The 19,810-nt window shown below is 32.8% G+C and overlaps 1 protein-coding gene across 8 annotated transcripts in view; it reads right to left on the reverse strand.

Annotated features, from left to right (window-relative positions):
* LOC118192992 (phosphatase and actin regulator 2-like) overlaps positions 1–19,810 on the reverse strand; it is a 290,734-nt gene that overhangs the window by 87,380 nt on the left and 183,544 nt on the right. The window contains exon 1 of one of the 8 annotated variants that reach the window (XM_085825350.1): positions 10,675–10,843. The exons of 6 other annotated variants lie outside the window; for them this stretch is intronic. In XM_085825350.1, coding sequence (XP_085681476.1) covers positions 10,675–10,831 — 157 coding nt within the window. In that variant the 5' untranslated portion in view covers positions 10,832–10,843. Of the gene's footprint in view, positions 1–10,461; positions 10,598–10,674; positions 10,844–19,810 lie in introns of those variants that run through there. One more of the 8 variants, XM_085825359.1, reaches the window with a different exon arrangement.

Genomic DNA, 19,810 nt, shown 5'->3' on the forward strand with positions numbered 1-19,810 from the left:
AGCTACAAAAAATATATAAATATACACCAAAGTGAGAAACGAATGAATGAATTAAAAAAATAACAACAACATAAAACTTCCGCCCCTGATTCTTTAACCACTAACACATACAGACAATGAGTACTTATTAAAGAACTGCCTCAAGGCATTAGTTAATAATGGGCATTTCTTTTTTCTCTTGTTCGCGCTGCCGCCACAAGGGTAATTCTCGAAAGCAGATGCTATCAATGAAGGCCGGCTTCTCTCACGGAATAAAACAATGGGGCCTGGTAGCTAGGCTATTTTAACCCTCCGGTGAATTGAAGATTTAAAAAAAAAAAAAAAAAAAAAGTTTCCCATATTTACCTCCAATTATACACCACGGAAAGCTTTTTTTAATAACTTTCAGTTACTGTTTTTGATATATCCCCTCCCCATGATAGGCACGTGAGATGTTAAACTGTTCTGGGTTGGATAGGTTGAGTCATAATGCCCCAAAGCAGATACTTTTCTTTCAGCCCATAAGGCAAGTTAATAATGAATAAAAACAATATCAGAGTTATTAAATGGTTTCATCAGTAATATTTTCTGATACTGAATGGTAGATATATAAAGCATAATGCAACTTTCGGCCTAATATTACAGTTATACTTTCAAAAACTATTTAATACCATAGAAAAAATATAACTTTTTAAATTACACGATTTTATTAAATTCACTGTAAATTTAATTTTCCCCCCCCCTTATAGCATTTTTTGTCAGACGAGACTTAATATGAAATCGCGGAAGTGAAACGCATTTCTGGATGACGGGCTTAAAATTAAAATTCTTAAAGCCGATTAAAGTGAATTGACTTTCTAGAAAAAGTTATCCAATTCTATTGCTTTTATCATTCCCTACGAAGGCCCACCAGCGGCCGAGCGGTTAAGTCGCTGAACACTGGTAGTTCGGTCCGAGGTTCAAATCCCGCGAACGGGCTGGCTGCATGGGCGTTTTCGTGGTTTTCCCCATGTGTAACGTGTATACGAGCCAGTTTCCCTTAGAAAGTCCTCCACGAAGGCATCCGTCCTCTTAGGCAGATAGCCCTCGAGGCTTTGCCATACTCTCTCACACACACACACATTCCCTACGATGTAGATCCACAAGTGGCCGAGTGGTTAAGATTGCAGGAAACTGGGAGTTCACCCACGGTTCAACTACAAGCAAATAGGCAGGCTGCATGATTGGTTTTCTTCATGTATAATGTGAATACGAGCCCTATTCCCTTAGAAAGTCCTTCAAGAAAGCATCCTTTCCCTTGAGTAGAATGGCATCGTAGCTTTGCCATATTATACTTTTTACAGCATTTAATTGAAACCATATAACTAAATATTAAAATGCAATAAAATCAAAACCAGGTAATCTAAAAGTAATTTTTTATATTTTATTTTATAGCAAATGTAAGCCTAATAAAAGGAATCACCACCTTTTGAATGGAAATTTTTACTTTTTAGGAAATTTTTACTTTTATAAAGGCTTGATCTTATCAGATTGCGTAAATGCATTTAATCATTTAAACTTCAGCTTGACTGACATATCCAAATGCCGCTCAAGTCATATAGTGGTTAGTGACACTGACAGCGGTACTGATGGGACCGGGTTCAAATCCCGGAGAAGGCACGGATGTCTGTAAGCGTATAATGCCTATACAGGACGGAGGCACTCAAAAAACATTGCTGGGCGAAAGCTCTCTCGTGAGGTTGTTGGTAGAGGAAAGGGGGGGAATCAGACCCTCGAACCGCTCCCCGTGCCTAGACTACGGTATTGCTTTTTTTTCTCTCTTACACCCCCAAACTGGACAAGAGATATACTATATAAGAATACGTGGTTGTCAAACCACCCAACTTATCCAACTTCACCCATTTCTGAATGATTTTTGTTTCACGATTTCTGCTGTAATCATTTCCACAAACATTTCGTCGGCCGTCTACAGGTAGTAGCACTTGTTCCGAATGCATCAGAGGATGTAGATTTTTCCATGAAAAGATCATAAATTTCCACATAGGTACAGCCCATTTTTGTTGTTTAGACCAGATATACACCATTATGCAGAAAGCGGCTATGCAGCATGATGAGCCTTACAAGACCAATTTCTGCAGATAAAGCTCGGCTGCCCGAGCGATGCAAGAAAATTTTTAAAAAAAAACATTTCTGAATACATTTATAAGAACATTCTGGTTAACTTTTTCACGTTCGCGAGACTTACTGGAGTGTTGAAAATTATCTATAGCTGTCAAGATACTGATACAAATTAAGACAGAACCGTAACAAATTGTTCTCCAGCAGTACTGTAGTTCAAACAATATGCACAATATAATTTAGTATTAAAAAGAAATTAAAATTTTATATGACGATATAAGAAAATGTTGATTTAAATACAGTGTTTACTCAAAACGGCTAGTAAAATTCCTCTGTGCTGAAAAAAATAAACAGCTATGAAAATGGGGAAAACTATGGGAAACTCTCTCTCCACGTCCACGATTTTGGCAAATGTAAGATTCATAAGGATGATATTTTTCACTTCAAGAAAAACAAAAGAATACAATTAGTACATTAAAAAATTCACACTTGGCATTACTCATCGGCTTTTTTTAAAACAACAAAACAATTTAAGTTGTTAAATTAAATTCTTTTCCATACCAAATTATTAGCATCTTAACTACCACTCTAAATTCACTTCTCTAAGCATTGCTGTATGTCATATATTTTGAATTTTTCATGCAATACTGGATTTGACATTTATTAACCTACAATTTTTTCTTTCACTTTTCGAAGCGGTGGATGGAAAAACACAAAACAATAACGAACAATGTAACAGATGGAGACTTCGCAATCCCCAAACTGGACTGCCCGGTGTAAGGCTTCGCGAAAGATAATCCATATATAAATCGCAAAATAGCTGAATACACAGCATGTTCTGTAAATACTGCATAAACTCTGCGTTGCTGATACTACTTGCTATAAATAGATTAAAAATGAGTTCAAATAACTATACCTCTACTATAATGCCTATGCAGCAAGGAGGCACTCAAAATACATGGCGAGACGAAAGCTCTCCACAAATTTCGAGAAAAACATGAAAGAAAAATTACGACATCCTACCCAGTGCAACTTTATTTTAAACATAGTTATCAAAGCTGATTAAAATTGCCTTTGCATATTTTTTAACCATTCATAGCGAAGAATAGCTTAAGGAAAGCTTATGCTGTATTTACAACACATCCTATTTATTTGAGGAAAACAGTCTGGAATATAAAAATTAACGGACCTACTTTCTCCTACTGTATGATTATCTATTTAAGCCTTTGCCCTATTAATATGCTCGCGTTATCAGTGCGGTAGATCAAATGAATAGAAATTTGTATAGCTTAAATTTGTATATTAAATATTAATCATCCAAAATTACTCCACGCGTGAATATAATCCTATTAAGACTCAGTTCAAAGTCAATTATGTTATCAACTCAAAGGGGGTAAAGGGGGAAATAATTGATATCTTTAAGCAGATACTTTCATTGTATTATATACTAGCAACTATGCAGCCAGCCTTCGTCTGGCTTTTAAATGTACCGAAAAAATGCCTAGAGGGAACACCAAGCGTTAAATTTAAAAACTGCGCAGAATTTTACTCTGAAAAACATATTTATCCCAAAAAACCCCACAACTTTTTTAAAAAAATTTATTACATATAACAAAATTACAATGAAATAAACAACAACCCTTAAATGCAAATATTAATTATCCTAATAAATAAATGAACCAACTTCCCGTTGCAAAATCTTAAGAATTCAAATGGTATAAAGGAAGTTCAGAACTATGTTTCCTAAAAACATCACGCAAATTTTTTATTATATAATTAAAATTATACGTACTTTTCCATTTTGACGGCGCAAGCGATAAAGTCGCCAAAAATGGTACAACTGATGCCAAACGGATTATCCTCGCTGGGAACCTATTATGCCTCATTTTAAAAAACAAATGGCAGCCATTTATTATCAGATTGATTGTTTCTTACAGTTACATAGAATTTTTACCAGATAGTTCAATTTTATGCCCTAAGGCCATTCGCGGTAATTAAGTCAATTAGGATGCAATCACACTGCTCACCCGGAGACAAAAATACAGAAAAAGCAAAGTTAAGGGTTAAACTCATCAATTCTAATGAGAATGCACTAGCGAAGTAAAGCACTGTGGTTTTACATAATTTCTGAGTAAGCTATTCGTACGAATTGAAATAATTCTTGCATTTAAACTTTTATTCCAAATTAAGATTTAACTTGAAATTAATGTAGATAATTACTCAGAGAATTAGATTTTTGTAGAGTAGTTTACGTGAGATGAGATCACTTGGGATCACGTGATATGAAACGGCGAATCAGGATGTTGTACCATGAAAACATAGTACATTCTTAATGTATTTTTGCAAATTTATCGTCTTTATTTATTGTCTTTTTACAAAATTTTAAACGATATTAAAATGTTTAGTCTTCAAAACAAAAATTTCTTATAAATAACATTTGTTAACATTTTTTATGTGTATACTGTGTGTTGTCGCCAATAAAGTCTGCTTGGACGGCTAAGGGAAAAAGTACCAAATTACATAGTATAATTAAAACATAATATAAAAAAATACAATGAAATAAGCAATAAATCTCATGTTTTCAAGAGAAAACAGTCAGCAGTCCAATATCCAAAGCAATGAATGAAAAACTGTTGCCAAAATTAAATTTCTAAAAGAATGAAACTATCATCAGAAAACAATAACCAATCAAAATTGTGCTTTGTGGGTGATATAATTAAAAATATACAAACCACTTTGCCATTAGTTATTAAACAGAGAGAGGGGGGGAAAGGAAATTCTTTCAGTTGGTGCCTCGCGAGACACATGCGCGTCAGAATAAGCAGAAAGCAGATTACGATACGTGTATTGCGTGTCCAAAAATCAAAAGAAAATAAATCTGATGTGTACACCACATGACTTCCTTGTACGAAATATTAAATTATACGCATTTTTTTTTTTTTTCATTTCATTTAAACGTATTGGATTTAATTAAATCTATTTGGTCGATAGCGCATAAACCACAACAGAATGAATGCACTCTTTAAAATTCACTATATCAGTTTACCATAGCGACACTCTGACGCTAGGTTCACTTAACCCCGTTACATTTCGTTCATATTATAACTCAGAATGCATAAAATTTATATCATTTGAAGAATTATCTAACCATTGCCACATTTCTATTCAAATACTATAATAAATCTAGAACGATGTATAAAAGAAATTAAGCAAACACTTTTTCACAGACGATTCAATATTTCTCATTCAATTAATTCAGTTTTCACTTCAAAAAAAGGCAAAAATACATAAACACCCAAAATATCTACATTAAAGTAAATCTTAAACACTTATTTCCTTGAAAAAATTCCAGAATGGATTAAGTATGATTTAATTCGCAATAATAAATGAAGGCGTTATCTTTGTTGTTGCGAAGCTTAGTCTCTCTACATTGGCAACAAATCTACTATTCTGCTGTTTCAAATGTAAACAAACATTTCCACCATGTTATTTAAAAATAAGGCTTAACCCCTCTTTTAAATTCTTTAACAGCTTTTAAATTGTTGATAATTCTACAAATATTGCTTGCATATTTCCTAAAGGCATAAAAACCTTAACCGGATGATAAGAACAACGTAATTCAATCATTTTTAATGCAAAAAATGCACAAGTTACAAACATATAAGAGTAAAGAAACTGAGATTACTGAGCTGGATAACAGAGTGGATATATATAAACAGATTTATATACGTTCGGTGCGGCCAATTGCAAACAAAATAGGAGGTGCATATCTACCTGTTATAGCAGTCCTATATACAAAATTTCAATGTTCTGAGGCTACTCGTTTTTGAGTTATGAGATATACATACGTACGTACAGACACCACGAAAAATTCTCTTCAGAATTCCTTTTAAAGCAGTTTTATAATTTTTTTGGAGGAAAAGAGGCTGTTATTCTGTCCTTACATACAGATGTCACGCAAAAACATCGTTAAATTGCATTCGATAGCGGTCAAAATGGATATTTTCGTTGAAATATGCTGCCTGAAGCTTTTCGCGATTACAATACTTCCTTTTTACTTCGTACAAGCAAAAAAGCAGCATTTTATCTCATATTTTCAACAGAAGTCTGAATGAAAGACTGTTGCCAAAACCACAGTTCTAAAAGAATGAAACTATTCAAAATTATGCGTAAATTTAAAAAATAAAAATAAAAATCTGAAAGGTTTCAGCCACTTCCTTCAAATGACAGTAAAGTAACTCCAGGAGAATTATTAATGGAATAATTAATAGAGAAAGAGGCAAAGTAATTTTACGTTATTAGAAACAATAAAGAAATTGATCATAAATGCAAAGAATTCAGAAACTTTTGTATTTGATCAAGACGAATTTATAAAAAATGCACACTTAACATCAAAGTATCTTACAAATTACAGAAAGTTGGTTTTAAGCCTGGAAATCTTTTTACCGAGATAATAACAATGGAACAGTTGTATGTATTCGATAGTTGAGAAAAAATAATGAAGTGCCTAGAGATTCTTCAGTAAACAATATTTTGCATAATTATGACAAGATAACATTTGTTAAGATATCTTAAACACAGATACTTGGCGGCAAATACACTACAGATGAAATAGCTTTAAACTGAGCAAACTTGCAAAATAAATAAAAAATTAAAATAATAATAGTTTAAAAAAAAAAAAAAAAGACGCTTATATTCGAATGGAGCACAACGTTATTCAAAATTTGATGTCTCTAGGTACCGCTGGTTTTTTCACAATGCGAGAAACATAAATACATTCATGCAGATTCTTTATCTTTTAATTTCTTTAAACATAATCCAGGGCTCTAATAATTCGTGGCAACAATTTGAAAAGTGAAACGCCGTTTATAGTGAAAGGCCACAAAATGCCAAGGGCAAATTGTTCCTTTGGGCTAAAAATTAAAACTTTTTTGCCTTGTAAACTCAGGTTTTGTCCCTGAAGGAATTGTTTTCGTTTTGCGATTTTGCGTCGATTCACTACAAACGGTGAATCACTTTTCAAACTGTTGCCACAAAATATTATCGCCCTGAGTATTATTTAAAGAAATTAAATATTGAAAAATCTGCATAAATGTATGTATATTTCTCCCATTGTGATAAAACAAGGGTAAATAGAGCCATCGAATTTTGAATGACGTGATACTCCTACGAATATGGACACGTGGAAGACCAAATTTAGAATTTGTTTTATTATCGATTTCATATTTTGTAAAACTTTAACGAATTTTTGATTAACAAACTCAAGGATTTCAAAGCGAGCAATGGCAACGTTGTACAGAAAAAACATTTTTAGCTCCAGCGCGCGAGACTCTGTATCGGAAATTCCAAAGATGTGCTCAATTTAAAACCATAAGGTATTATAAGGTATTTCTCTCGCCTTCTTGACATGGCTTTGGGGTTTGGTGGTCTGCACGTTCAGCGCGTAATTGAGTTCCGTGGTTCGATTCCCGGTGAAGGCGTTGCATATTTTTCATCTTGCCTGCTTCCAAAAAATACCTAATGTCTCTACAACGCTATTTTGCGATATTGCTCTTGAACTGAATGTTATGGTTTAAGTGCAAAGAATGTGATATTTAATAAATAAAGCTAACAGACAAAATGTTAAAAAAACGCCCCTGTGGACGTAATTTAAAATCTGAAACCTTTGAGATGTTTTTAAATATATATATCTATATACTTTTATCATAAAGTTCTATCTGTATCGAAAATGACGGATCAATATACAATTAAAATAGAAGAAAACTATGATAGTAGAACCTTAGTTAAATAACCCCTTTTTTTTCCCTTCGCTTTTTCTTTTCCCCGTTTTAGGCCCTAATAATTTTTTCTTTTTCTTTTTTTAGCACAAACACAACTAACAATTTGCAACAAACAGCTGTGATTGTAAAAAAGTTGAGTTATTCTTAAAAGAACGATTTCGGATTCTTCCTTAATTCCTGAGCTTTTCATAAGTAACATTTATTTACATTAAATGGCACTCTTAATTCAGAAAATAAAATATATTATTAAACTCTAAGCTGACTTCCTTTTATTTCTGAAATAAATCTTCAGAAAGCATTACGTTTTTTTGGTTTAAAAAAAAAAAAAAAATTCAGAACACTTCAAGAATTTACATACAAATAACTTTGGTAGTGCTAATGGTATGGCATAGTTAAACAAAAATTCCATGAGTACTCTTGATGAATTTTAACATTAACTATTCAAAACTAATACTGTTATGAATTTTGTATAATGTAACATAAAAAGGTCTAAAGAACGAAACTTAAAAATACCGGAGGAAAAAGCTTACAGGGGCAAGTCTATTTAATATTAAGTAAATGTTATCTCTTTAAATTGGCGATATATCGCCAAATTGGCAAGTATTTTGGCAACTGAATTCTGTGACCAAATTTGGCGAGAAATCGCCAAAAGATGCCAAACTTTGTAACAATTTGGCGACATTTGGGTTCAGTCCCTGGATAATTATCCATTGGTACTGTAATTGAATAACTACAATTGATCCCTATGTGTAACTCTAACCGTATCTGACCGTTACATGTAACTTTAACCGTATCGGCGACATTTGGGTTCAGTCCCTGGATAATTATCATTGGTACTGTAATTGAATAACTACAATTGATCCCTATGTGTAACTCTAACCGTTACGTGTAACTTTAATCGTATATGCCTTCCAGTGATTTCGAGAAATGGAAGTTACAAGAGATTTCACGGTGGCCGGAGTAAAACTACACGAGCTCGGAGAGATCATCAGTTCTCACTTGTTTAGCTTAGCTTGAGATCGGAGTATTGAGATATCTCAGCGCAACCTTCGCTGTTTGGATGCGCTTTGCACTGTGTTGTGTTTAACATTATTAGTAGTTTGAAGTATTAACTACTGATTGTGCTCCGTTACACAAGCTGTACGAGTATTTTTGTGTAAAATTCCAGAATTGTAAAGTATTTCTTTTGGCAAAATAAATGTTATCAAATTTATTTTGCCAAAAGAAATACTTTACTTTACTTGCAAAAGAATACAGTTTACAAATACTTACTTTATTTGCCAAAAGAAATACTTTATTAAAGTATTTCTTTTGGCAAAATAAATGTTATCAAGTTTCCATCGGTTCTGTGTCATTCAATCCATTACGAACCCGTCCGCCCGCAACAATATTTAATTGACGCCGTTTCAATTCAGTATTTATATAGAAGTCATTCAGTTTTAATATAGATGATAATATGATGAGTCCTTAAATCAGTCAGTCCTCTTTCTTCATTATCTCCACAGCGCAGGTTTTCAACCAGGAGGGAATTTCATAGTTAAAGGTGAAATGCGGTTAGCATTTTATTTACCTGTTAAGTATTTAGTTTTACTTTATGAATATGAAAAAAAAAAAAAAAAAAAAAAAAAAAAAAACTTCTTTTACTCATGTTTTAGTATTTATTAACATATTCTAATTTTTCTTGTTTAGTTTATAAGACACATTAAAAAAATGGACTAAATTTAAATAAATATATATTTTTCGAGTTTGGGAACTGGAGAAAGGCGAAGAATGATCTAGGAATGCTGAAAGGAGTGCATGAAGCAGAAAAGGTAGAGTACCCCGACTCTACAGAAATAGAGGAATTGAGTACTGAAAACTAAACAACAGCAAAATTCTATTATGCTTTTGTTCAAAGAACTGATGTGAAAGGTAAGATTTCATAACGGGATTAACAAGAGGTCGAGTGGAAGTGGATTTTATCAGTGAACTGATCTCTCTTAGCTACACATAATACAATATACGTTCCATTTTTCTATCATCATCAGTTCGTCACAGTTAAACATACACTTCATTTTAATTATTCATTTAATTAGGTTGCATCATTTCATTTTTAATATGCTTATTTCATCAAATAATAATTAAAAACAAGTTTTACTTTTCATTATAAAATATATGAGATGTTCATAGCTTTGAACAGATTGAAAATATTTACTCAGATTCTGTACTTCTCACTATAAAATATTTTTATGAGTTGTTCATTGTTTTGAGCAGATCAAAAATATTTACTTTAATTCTCATATTCCATTGCAATGTTTCATACTTAATTGCTAATATATAACTGTAAACACATTCATATATTTTAATGTAATGTTCATACCAGAGATTCTAAGAAAAAATTCATTGAAATGATAGTATCAGTATGGGAAGAAAAAAAAAAAAAAGAAGAAGAAGAAGAAGACCGATGGCCCATAACAAGGGGAAGCGGACTGCAATGACGCGCATCCTTAACAACAGCGACAGTTTGGGAAAAAAAAAAAAAAAAATTCTCAAAACTTTAAATTAGAAAAATAATCAAAGAGTACTTTTTTAAATTCATACTCACTTAAAAAGAACACTAGAGAACCAGCAGAAATATCGATAACACTTGAAATTTTCGGTCGAATTTAAACAAACTACACCTGAATCAGATATTAAACAGACATAAAAACGACAGAGCTCTATTCCTCGTTGTTTACCTGTTTTTCTATTTTATATTAAAGACCTTCAACAAGTCACAAATATTTTGCAAATATAATCCAAACTCTCTAAAACACACCTTTATTTCCGTTCTCATTCTGTCCTGCTGTCCAATGCAAATGGATACATTTTCTGTATAGTAAAGGATCCACACATATATCTTTGAAAAGAATTGTCTTTTGAGGGCTGTTTGCAGAAGACTGCTGAACTAACAGTAATCTCCGCTTCAATGACATTTTCAACTTTTATCATTTATTTACGGCCACACTTTTGTGAGCCTCGCGACAGATATATGAGGCAACTGAATACCTCCCGGAACATTCTACTAAGACATTAACGGGACAAGAATCCTTTCCCCACCGTTATGCCTGGATAAAGGGCGTGTTATGTAGATGTACTTGCAACAATAAAATTTGAAAAATCATGATTTTCGAAGAAAAGAATCTAAAATATAATACACAGACAGTGATTTCGCAACTGCATATATTTTATGAAGGACGTCAAGAACGAATAGCATTTCTGCCAATGTTTTGATTTCTTTCTTATAGACGTCTAGTACGCCAAATTCTATGTATAATATTTATCCTAAACATATTAAACAAAAAGTTCGTAAATAATGCATACATGATTGTAGACTGAATTTCGGTTAATAAAGCTACTTGTTAATTAAAAGATTTCCTTCTCCCTCTTTTTAAATAAAATTGTTTCATACATTCAATCTGCGTTCTATAGCCCTTGCTTCTACAAATTTGTCAAAAACTGTTATTCTAAGTTCAATACTTCATCTATTGCACTAACTGCAGAGTCAAATATTATTCATTTGCTTCGTTAATCGTGATAATATTATTAATTTTTCTAACATTGTAGGCCAGACTCTTAATTAATTTGTGTGTGTGTGAGTCTAACATATTTTGAATTTTGGACACTACTGTGTTATCGTCAATAAGTCAATAAGTTCTTCGAGAGAACAAAAAAAAGTTTGTACAAAGTGTTCACATACACGTGAAATGAAGCTATTTCGGCTTCCAAATAGTATAAAATAATGATTCAAGAAGAACACTAAAATGATTTTCATAATTTCCAGCTTTTTATAGTTACTGGAAATAAAGAGTAAAAGGCGAAATGCAACGTTCTAAAAATTTCTTTTCATCATATGTGCTATTGGAAGCAGCATCATAAATTACAAAAATTAAAAACGTGATGACCAAGGATCATGCATCATGATTTAAAATAATTATTCTGTTTTTATATCTTACAGCTAATCAGTCACCAATCAGAAAACTACACGAAGTCCTCTCCCTCCCCTTCGGCACATAGCTTTCGCATGCTGTGCTAATTTTTTAGTCGGTAAACCAAATTAATTTACTTAGTTGTATGGAATAATTCAGTCAAAAATATAAATATCTGATTAATGATTAGTTTATTATCTAAGCATTTTAGGTAACCAATTGAAGTCTGAATATCTAATTATTATTGATGTAATTATCGCAATACATGAGTCCCTTTCCGAGACATACAATTTGAAACATTATTCTTTTTTGAGTAACCACATAAATATTTCGTCCTCGTATAAAGACTGACGGAATTTTTTCAAAGCGGAAAATGTGATAAATTATTAATGCTTCCTCTGCTTTCGCCAGGATTCAAACTACGAATCTTCCAGCTGCTAGCTGAGTATGCTAACTAGTTACATAAAGAAAGCACGTATCGGGAAGAACGGTAATTCCTTATAGCCGTTATGAAATTTCAGGTTTCACATAACGGTGCTGCCATCTTTAAGCGAATTCACAGTTTTCAAATAAGGTGGCAGCATCTTTATGCAAATGAAGTGATTTTGTACAAAGCTGCAATAGTTTTAGTTCAACATTTAGTTTTAAGTGAAAAAACGATAGTCGGATTTGTATTGCAGATACATAATTTTTTAAGACACTGAAAACAATACCTAAAGTAGGTTCCTGTACGGAACATTTTATCACAATCCTGGTCATTTAATGCAAATAAGGTCGCGAATTTTTTAAACACACATGTTCGGAAAGGAATACCCTAATTTACAATTCAATTATTTATATCTCCCTTTCAAAGTTTTGTGGATTAAGTACAAAAATCATTAAATTATGGATAACAAATATTCGACATCTTCAAATTTCAGATGATCACAACTGCAATAAGTGTATTATACATAATTAAAAACAACAGCTGGCACTGCACATAATTAAAAATAACGCACTCAGAGAAATGCATATTCATGCAAAGAAACAATTCATTTCATAACGAGTCGCTGCAACCAAACGGTAACACAAACACGTTTCTTCGTCCGGCGCGCTAGTAAATTGAGCTCAGATCTCGTTTTGCGATAAGAATGCCGGTCGCTCGACAGCAGTGCATCTTCGAAATCAACAACGTGACGTCATTGATCGGAACCAGTCTATAATTATGGCCGCAGTTCCATTTCGCAATTAGCGCGCGACGATCAAAATTCGAATCTAACCACACATGCACATAACAGCTTTCAAATTTTAGAAGTTTAAAAAAAAGAAAGAAAGAAAAATGAGTACTCTCGACAGCCTCGCACGCTTTTTAACCTCATCCTCCCATTTCCTCTTACATCACTTACGAGTTTGGATGCCAAAAATTCGTGTTCTTCTATTCTGAGACTGGAACACGTGGTTCCCAAATAATATTCATTCTTACCAAAGCCTTTACAAGCAGAAGTGGTTTTTGTGAATGAATGCTTTTGCCATTCCGAAGATCCGTCTTGAATTACTGAGAAACCGAAAAATATACAAACTTATTTTTTAAGTATAATAATAATACTTCAAACTGCTATAGCCAATCTCGAATATTCTTCCATACAAACAACCTAGTTCAAGTTTATAAAAAAAAAAAATGAGAATCTTCAATTAGCAACGAAGAGTTCTTCACTTTGCTTAGTTTCTAATATGACAGATTAAAGAAGAAAAGAGATCTAGCCACTTCATTATTTTTTACTTGAAAACAATATTTTGATAATTTCTCTTCTCTCAATGCAAATGAAATTCTCCAAGTGAAGAGAAGCACCGGGCAAAGGTCATTAGGGGCATAGAAAAGTCAATTTCCTGAGTGACTCAGTTTCGAAGAACGTGACTGGGTCTTTTACGAGAACAGCCGCAACTGAGTGCAAGTCACGCACGGTGACGAGAGTATTTCTGTTTAAGCGCTTTACGACCCCCTCCGATCCTCAGAACGCACACCTTGCTTTTGTTTTAGTATCAAGGGGATGACACTTCAAAGGGATCATGTACAAAGTACGTAGCGCATTTTCTTCCCATATTTCCGTTTAATTTCATCTAATTCGCAAGATTACTTATTTTCTATCAATACACAAGGAAAGACTTACTCTGAAATAATCAATGTCTTTACTGCATACAGAACATCGAGCGATCACACCGGATCTTGGAGGGTTAATGAGAACAAAGTTATGGGCTATTAAAATAATTCCAGCTGCGTATTCTCCTAAGTCACCATGGCAGCTTCTAATGAAATTTTAAACACGAATTAGAAAAATAAAAATATTATTTTATATAATAAATTGCGACGAAAAACTTCTGTCGGATCATATCAGTAATTCTTCGTTTACAATCTAAATAGGAGAGGAGTACTTTTCAATAGTTCAAAGAATAGATTTGGCGGCTCGCCTTAAATCCTAAGTGAGCTGTTTCATACTTGGAAAATAAACTCAAAATCTACTGCTCCATTCTTCTCTCCACGAGAGAAGGAATTCATATTCTGGAGCAGTAAGTCGATGTTCGATTACTGCCAGCACCCTCTGAATGTAGAAATTTTGGAGATGCTGATCTTACTTCAAATTATCCGAAGAAAATGGTTTTTTTAGGTTAAATGTAAGATTTGCAACAGAAAAACTTTTATGCTAACTGAAATAGGTCAAGTCAACAGAAAAGTAAATTGCTTTGAGTTAAATAATTAACCTTTTAGGTAGTTTTCATGGTAAGAATAGAATATATATCGAAACCTGAGCTGCAGGATATGCAGTTTATTAATCCAGCGTTTTACTGCTAACAAGAGCTTTATCCACCCATATAGTCAGCACATAATGCATCACTATGTTTTCCATACACAACGCGATTAATAATATCCGGACACTTCCGTAATAGCGTATACATGCCTGAACGATAAAAATTATTATAAGGTAAAAAATTATTACCTCTTCCAGCTGCGATGACAGTGGCTACTCCACTAGAAAGGCTATCCACTAGATTTCAGTACATATGTTGCGATTGAATAAGTGTTCATTCTTACAAAAAGGCAGTATTCAATTTTGGGCAGTGTAGCCTGGCTCGTTTATAAGATTCCATTTCATGCTATAAATGTTCAATAGTACTAAGATCAAAAACGTTGAGCAAGGCAGTCCGTTTCCAAAATATCCATATTGGAAAAACATATATTGAAATCATGTTCTATAAGGGTCAGACCGTGCTAAGCCTCCGCATGAAAGTGCTGCCACAATGTATGTAAAACTGAATTGACAAGAATATTAAGATATACATCTGTGTCCTCGCTTCCCTTCACAAAAACCAATCTTCAAGGCTTAATCACAAAATAAGGTAATGTCATAATGCTTCCTTCGCCAAATTTGACTTGATTATCAATGCATTTTCAGCCAGAAACATGTTTGGATTCTTTGTTTCACATAACACGTCACAACTTCCAAGTTTTATCTTGCTTTTACAACATGCTAAGCAATGCTTGGCGTTAACGGTGTTACTGTACAGCTTATGTGTTCAAATACTGCAGCTCTAGAAGACCTGCCATCAAGTTGACATTGTATCCAAAAGCATTCTGTTTTTTTTTAGTCCTAAGGGATTTGAATCCCGAAGGACTATTACTTTCGTTTTGGCATTTTGCGTCGGACGGATAAATGTCGGTTCACTTTTCAAACTGTTGCCATAAAATGTTAGAGTCCTGCATTATATTTGAAGAAATTAAATAATGAAAATCTGCGTAAATGTATGTATATTTCTCACATTGTCATAAAATAACGGTACATAGAGTCATCGAATTTTGAATAACGTAATCCTCCAACGAATATGAGCATGTGGAAGACCAAATTTGAAATTTGTTTTATGATCGATTTCCTATTTTTTAAAACTTTGACGAATTTTTGATTAACAATCTCAAGGATTTCAAAGCGAGCAATGGCAACGTTGTGCAGAAAAAACATTTTTATCTCCAGCGCGTGAGTCTCTGTATCGGAAATTCTAAAGATATGCTCGTTTTAAAACTATTTTGCGATATTGCTGTTGCACTGGATCTTATGGTTTAAATGCGAGGAACATGATATTTAATAAAGAAAGGTAACACACAAAATGTTAAAAAACGCCCCTTTGGACGTAATTTAAAATCTGAAACATTTCCCTTTTTTTTTTTTTTTTTTTTTTTTTTTTAAAGTCCAAAGGGATTTGAGTCCCGAAGGACTATTACTTTCGTTTTGGCATTTTGCGTCGGACTCCAATAAATGTCGGTTCACTTTTCAAACTGTTGCCACAAAATGTTAGAGTCCTATTATATTTGAATATAATAGGATTTATATTTGAAGAAATTAAATAATGAAAAATCTGCATAATGTATGTATATTTCTCGCATTGTGATAAAACAACGGTATCTAGAGCCATCCAATTTTGAATGACGTAATCCTACTGCGAATATGGGCATCTGAAATCCCAAATTTGAAATTTGGAATTTGTTTTATTATCGATTTCATATTTTGTAAAACTTTAACGAATTTTTGAGAAACAAACCTCAACGATTTAAAAGCGAGCAATGGCAACACTCTATGGGAGGAAAAAACCTTTTTATCTCCAGCGCGTCGAACTGTGTATCGGAAATTCTAAAGATATGCTCATTTTAAAATTATTTTGCGACACTGCTATTGAACTAAATTTTACGGTTTAAATGCAAAGAGCATGATATTTAATAAATAAAGGTAACACACAAAACGTTAAAAAAACGCCCCTTTGGACGTAATTTAAAATCTAAAACATTTCAGATTTTTTTTTTTTTTTTTTTTTTTTTTTTTTTTTTTTTTTTTTTTAGGTTTCTCATCTGCTTTATATTGTAAGATTTGAATGCAATTACTTCCTTTTACATCCACTTTTAGATGCACTGTTGTATCAGTGGGCAAAGCTCGTATCTCTTGGTGATCCGGAGAATTTTGATTCCATAATATATTTAGGATATTCAGGCAGTTTTCATACCTCAAAAGAACTGAAGCACGCGAAGAAATTTGTTTTTGGTGAAGGAAAAATCATCCTTTCATTAACGAAGCTGAACAAAATACATCACACGTGATGATCTATCCAAAAGTAGGATATCACCTATTCACGAGCAATACGACAGACTACTGAAAGTTAATGAAATACAGTAACACTTTCTTTAAAACTCACATAAAAATTAAAATCAATAATTTTTTTTTAAAATTTTTAATTTTTTTTAAAAAAATACACTTTATTTGTAGACTCACAGAAAACCATTCGCACATACTTTTCATTGAAATAACTATGAGTCCCCTTGTGCTCTCAGAATTTTACTCACAAATCCTCGGGATACCATATTCTTTCCAGCTGGAGGATTTTTCACATGAAAACCAAACGAGGTAAATTAGACTATTTTCGCTGTAGCAATTGATGTGACTCAAGATTAGATTTAGCCCATTTCACAGTCAGAGTTTTTATCAGTGGTGATAACAGGAATATTTACTGAGTTTGGTGCACTATTTCGTAACGGGTGAAATCAACTTTTAGGTGAAAATAATAGAGATAATCGAGAAAATGGGAAGAGATTCACCTCATTTTTCCCATATATTTTTCTTTCAAGAGAAATGAAGGTGGCCAGAATAATATGCAAATAATCGCACCGCGTTTCTTAACATTTTAGTATGTTATAGTAGTTCCTCTTGTAATCATGTTTTTGCTAAAATAAAGACAAATATAACCAAACGATTGCAAAAGTAAAAGGCTGGAAGATATAAAAGAAAAGATAGAAAAGGGGAAGCACACATAATGCAAATCATCTGAAGTACTGTATTGTCCGAGGTAACACTTAATGAATGTATTATCTCCTTTATAATTCATTAGTCCTTCCTTTCCTTTGAATACTGTACAGGCAGCGGATAAAATATCCATTTCAGCATTTGAAGTCGAATAATGCAGAAAGGAAGCGAAAGACCTCCCAAAAAGGTTGCACCTTCCATTTTATTCGAGTTTTCCACTATCGAGATAGCATTATTTCACACTGCCGAACATAACAGGAATTCTCTTACAGAAATCCATGCTGTAACTAGCAATATTTTTAAATATAGGGATAGGGACCAGAATGAAAAATGCATACACAGTTCGAAAAAGTGATCTAAAACCCCCTTTTTTTCTTCTTCCCTAAGAAAGGAAATTCGCTACTATAATCCTTATCATTTTGCTACTTATCATGTATCTTTTAAAATAATTTCACGGCACAGGGGCGAGGGAAATACTATAGTTATTAATAACTTGAAAAGAATTACACACGTTCTCAGTAATATGAAAATTGCATCTACCTTTTATCCGTTTCAAAAACATATACATTAAACATGAATAGTTTTATTACGTAACATGTCTCATTGTCTGGTGTCTATACTCAGCACCATCCATACTTGCATCGCACTTGGTTCCAAGATGTGTCACCACATAATAAGCGCGTCCACTGTTACGACAGGATGCAGACAATAGTGTACAGGTAGGAAAATTAAGGCAGAAAAAAAAAAAAAAAAAAAAAAAAAGAGAGAGATATGAAGAACAGCGGCGACAGCGAGATGTTGATTTGAAGAAAAATGCTGTTGCCGCAACAAAAAAGTCTGATGATTTTTCAGTTTCGAAAATGTTCAAATCCGTAAGTGTATATACATATATTGTGTGTATATGTAGTATTTCTTTCTTCCATTTCTTCATTTTTAAAAATTTTTTATATAGGCAAAAAATAAAAAAATTCTTATTTGATTTGTTTTAAGTAAAGACCTTCTAAAATAGCTCGTTTTCATCTCGTGAAATATTCTATTCAGTTCAAGTATGATTCAATGAGTAAACGACTATCAAACGATTTAAAAAGAAAAAATCTGATGCATACACCACATGATTTCTTTGCACGGAATATTAAATTATACACATTTTTCTTGCATTTCATTTAAACTTATCTAGATTCACTTAACAGCGTTACATTTCGTTCATATTATAACTCAGAATGCACAAAATTTATATCACTTGACGAATCATCTAATCGTTGCCACATGTTATATTCAAATACTATAATAAAACTAAAACGATGTATAAAAGAAATTAAGCAAACGAAACCAAAAAGAAACAGTTTTTCACAGACGATTCAGTATTTCGAATTCAATTCGAATTCTCACTTCCCGACAAAGGAAAAATACATAAAAACTGAAAATATCTATATTAAAAATTACGAAGTAAACAAGGTTGTGGAGTCAGTGGGGAAAATGACCGACACCGACTCCTTCATATATATGTAAACATGTACACATGGGTACAGCTTATTTTTTTTTATTATAAAAGAAGTAATAAACGCTACAGAAAAAAATTGATGCATAGCAAATTTTTTATATTAATTATCATTTATTATGAAATGGAAAAACTGGTATTAGTAATTTCTAAGAAACAGTAAAACTTCGACATGATCTTCTTTGTTAGAGTACCATAGATCCGATTTGATAAACTTCAGAACTGAGAAGAGTGTTTCCACACTTACTTGAGTAGAAAAACAGCTGTTACTGTTACGGCTACTTCCTTTAACTTTTCAGAATAGATTTTTAGAAGTTATAAAAGAGGTGTCTTGCAAGAGCAGTTAATTTATCTATTTCTTCAAATACCGTGTATAAATCTTGTTTGTATTTTTTCATTTTTATATCTAAAGGCTCTCGGTTCTTTATTTTCATTTGCTTTGCCTTAGCCGTTTCAATACCATCCAAATACTTCTCAAAATCTAATTCATCAGTGGAGGAGGATGATAGAGACTCAGTTGCAATATCTGCAGTTTGACAGTCCTGATTTGAATACTCCACTTGTTCTGAGAATAAGTTCATTCTTAATAAAAATTCATAGATGGTTTTCTTTGCCTTTTTTAATTTGTTTGTCATCCAACAAAATTCGGCGTTTTGGATCTACATATATTGA

Source organism: Stegodyphus dumicola, chromosome 10 (genome assembly GCF_044657685.1).
Source record: "Stegodyphus dumicola isolate Sdum_Otavi_A_Nest chromosome 10, ASM4465768v1".
NCBI classification, from domain to species: Eukaryota; Metazoa; Arthropoda; class Arachnida; order Araneae; family Eresidae; genus Stegodyphus; species Stegodyphus dumicola.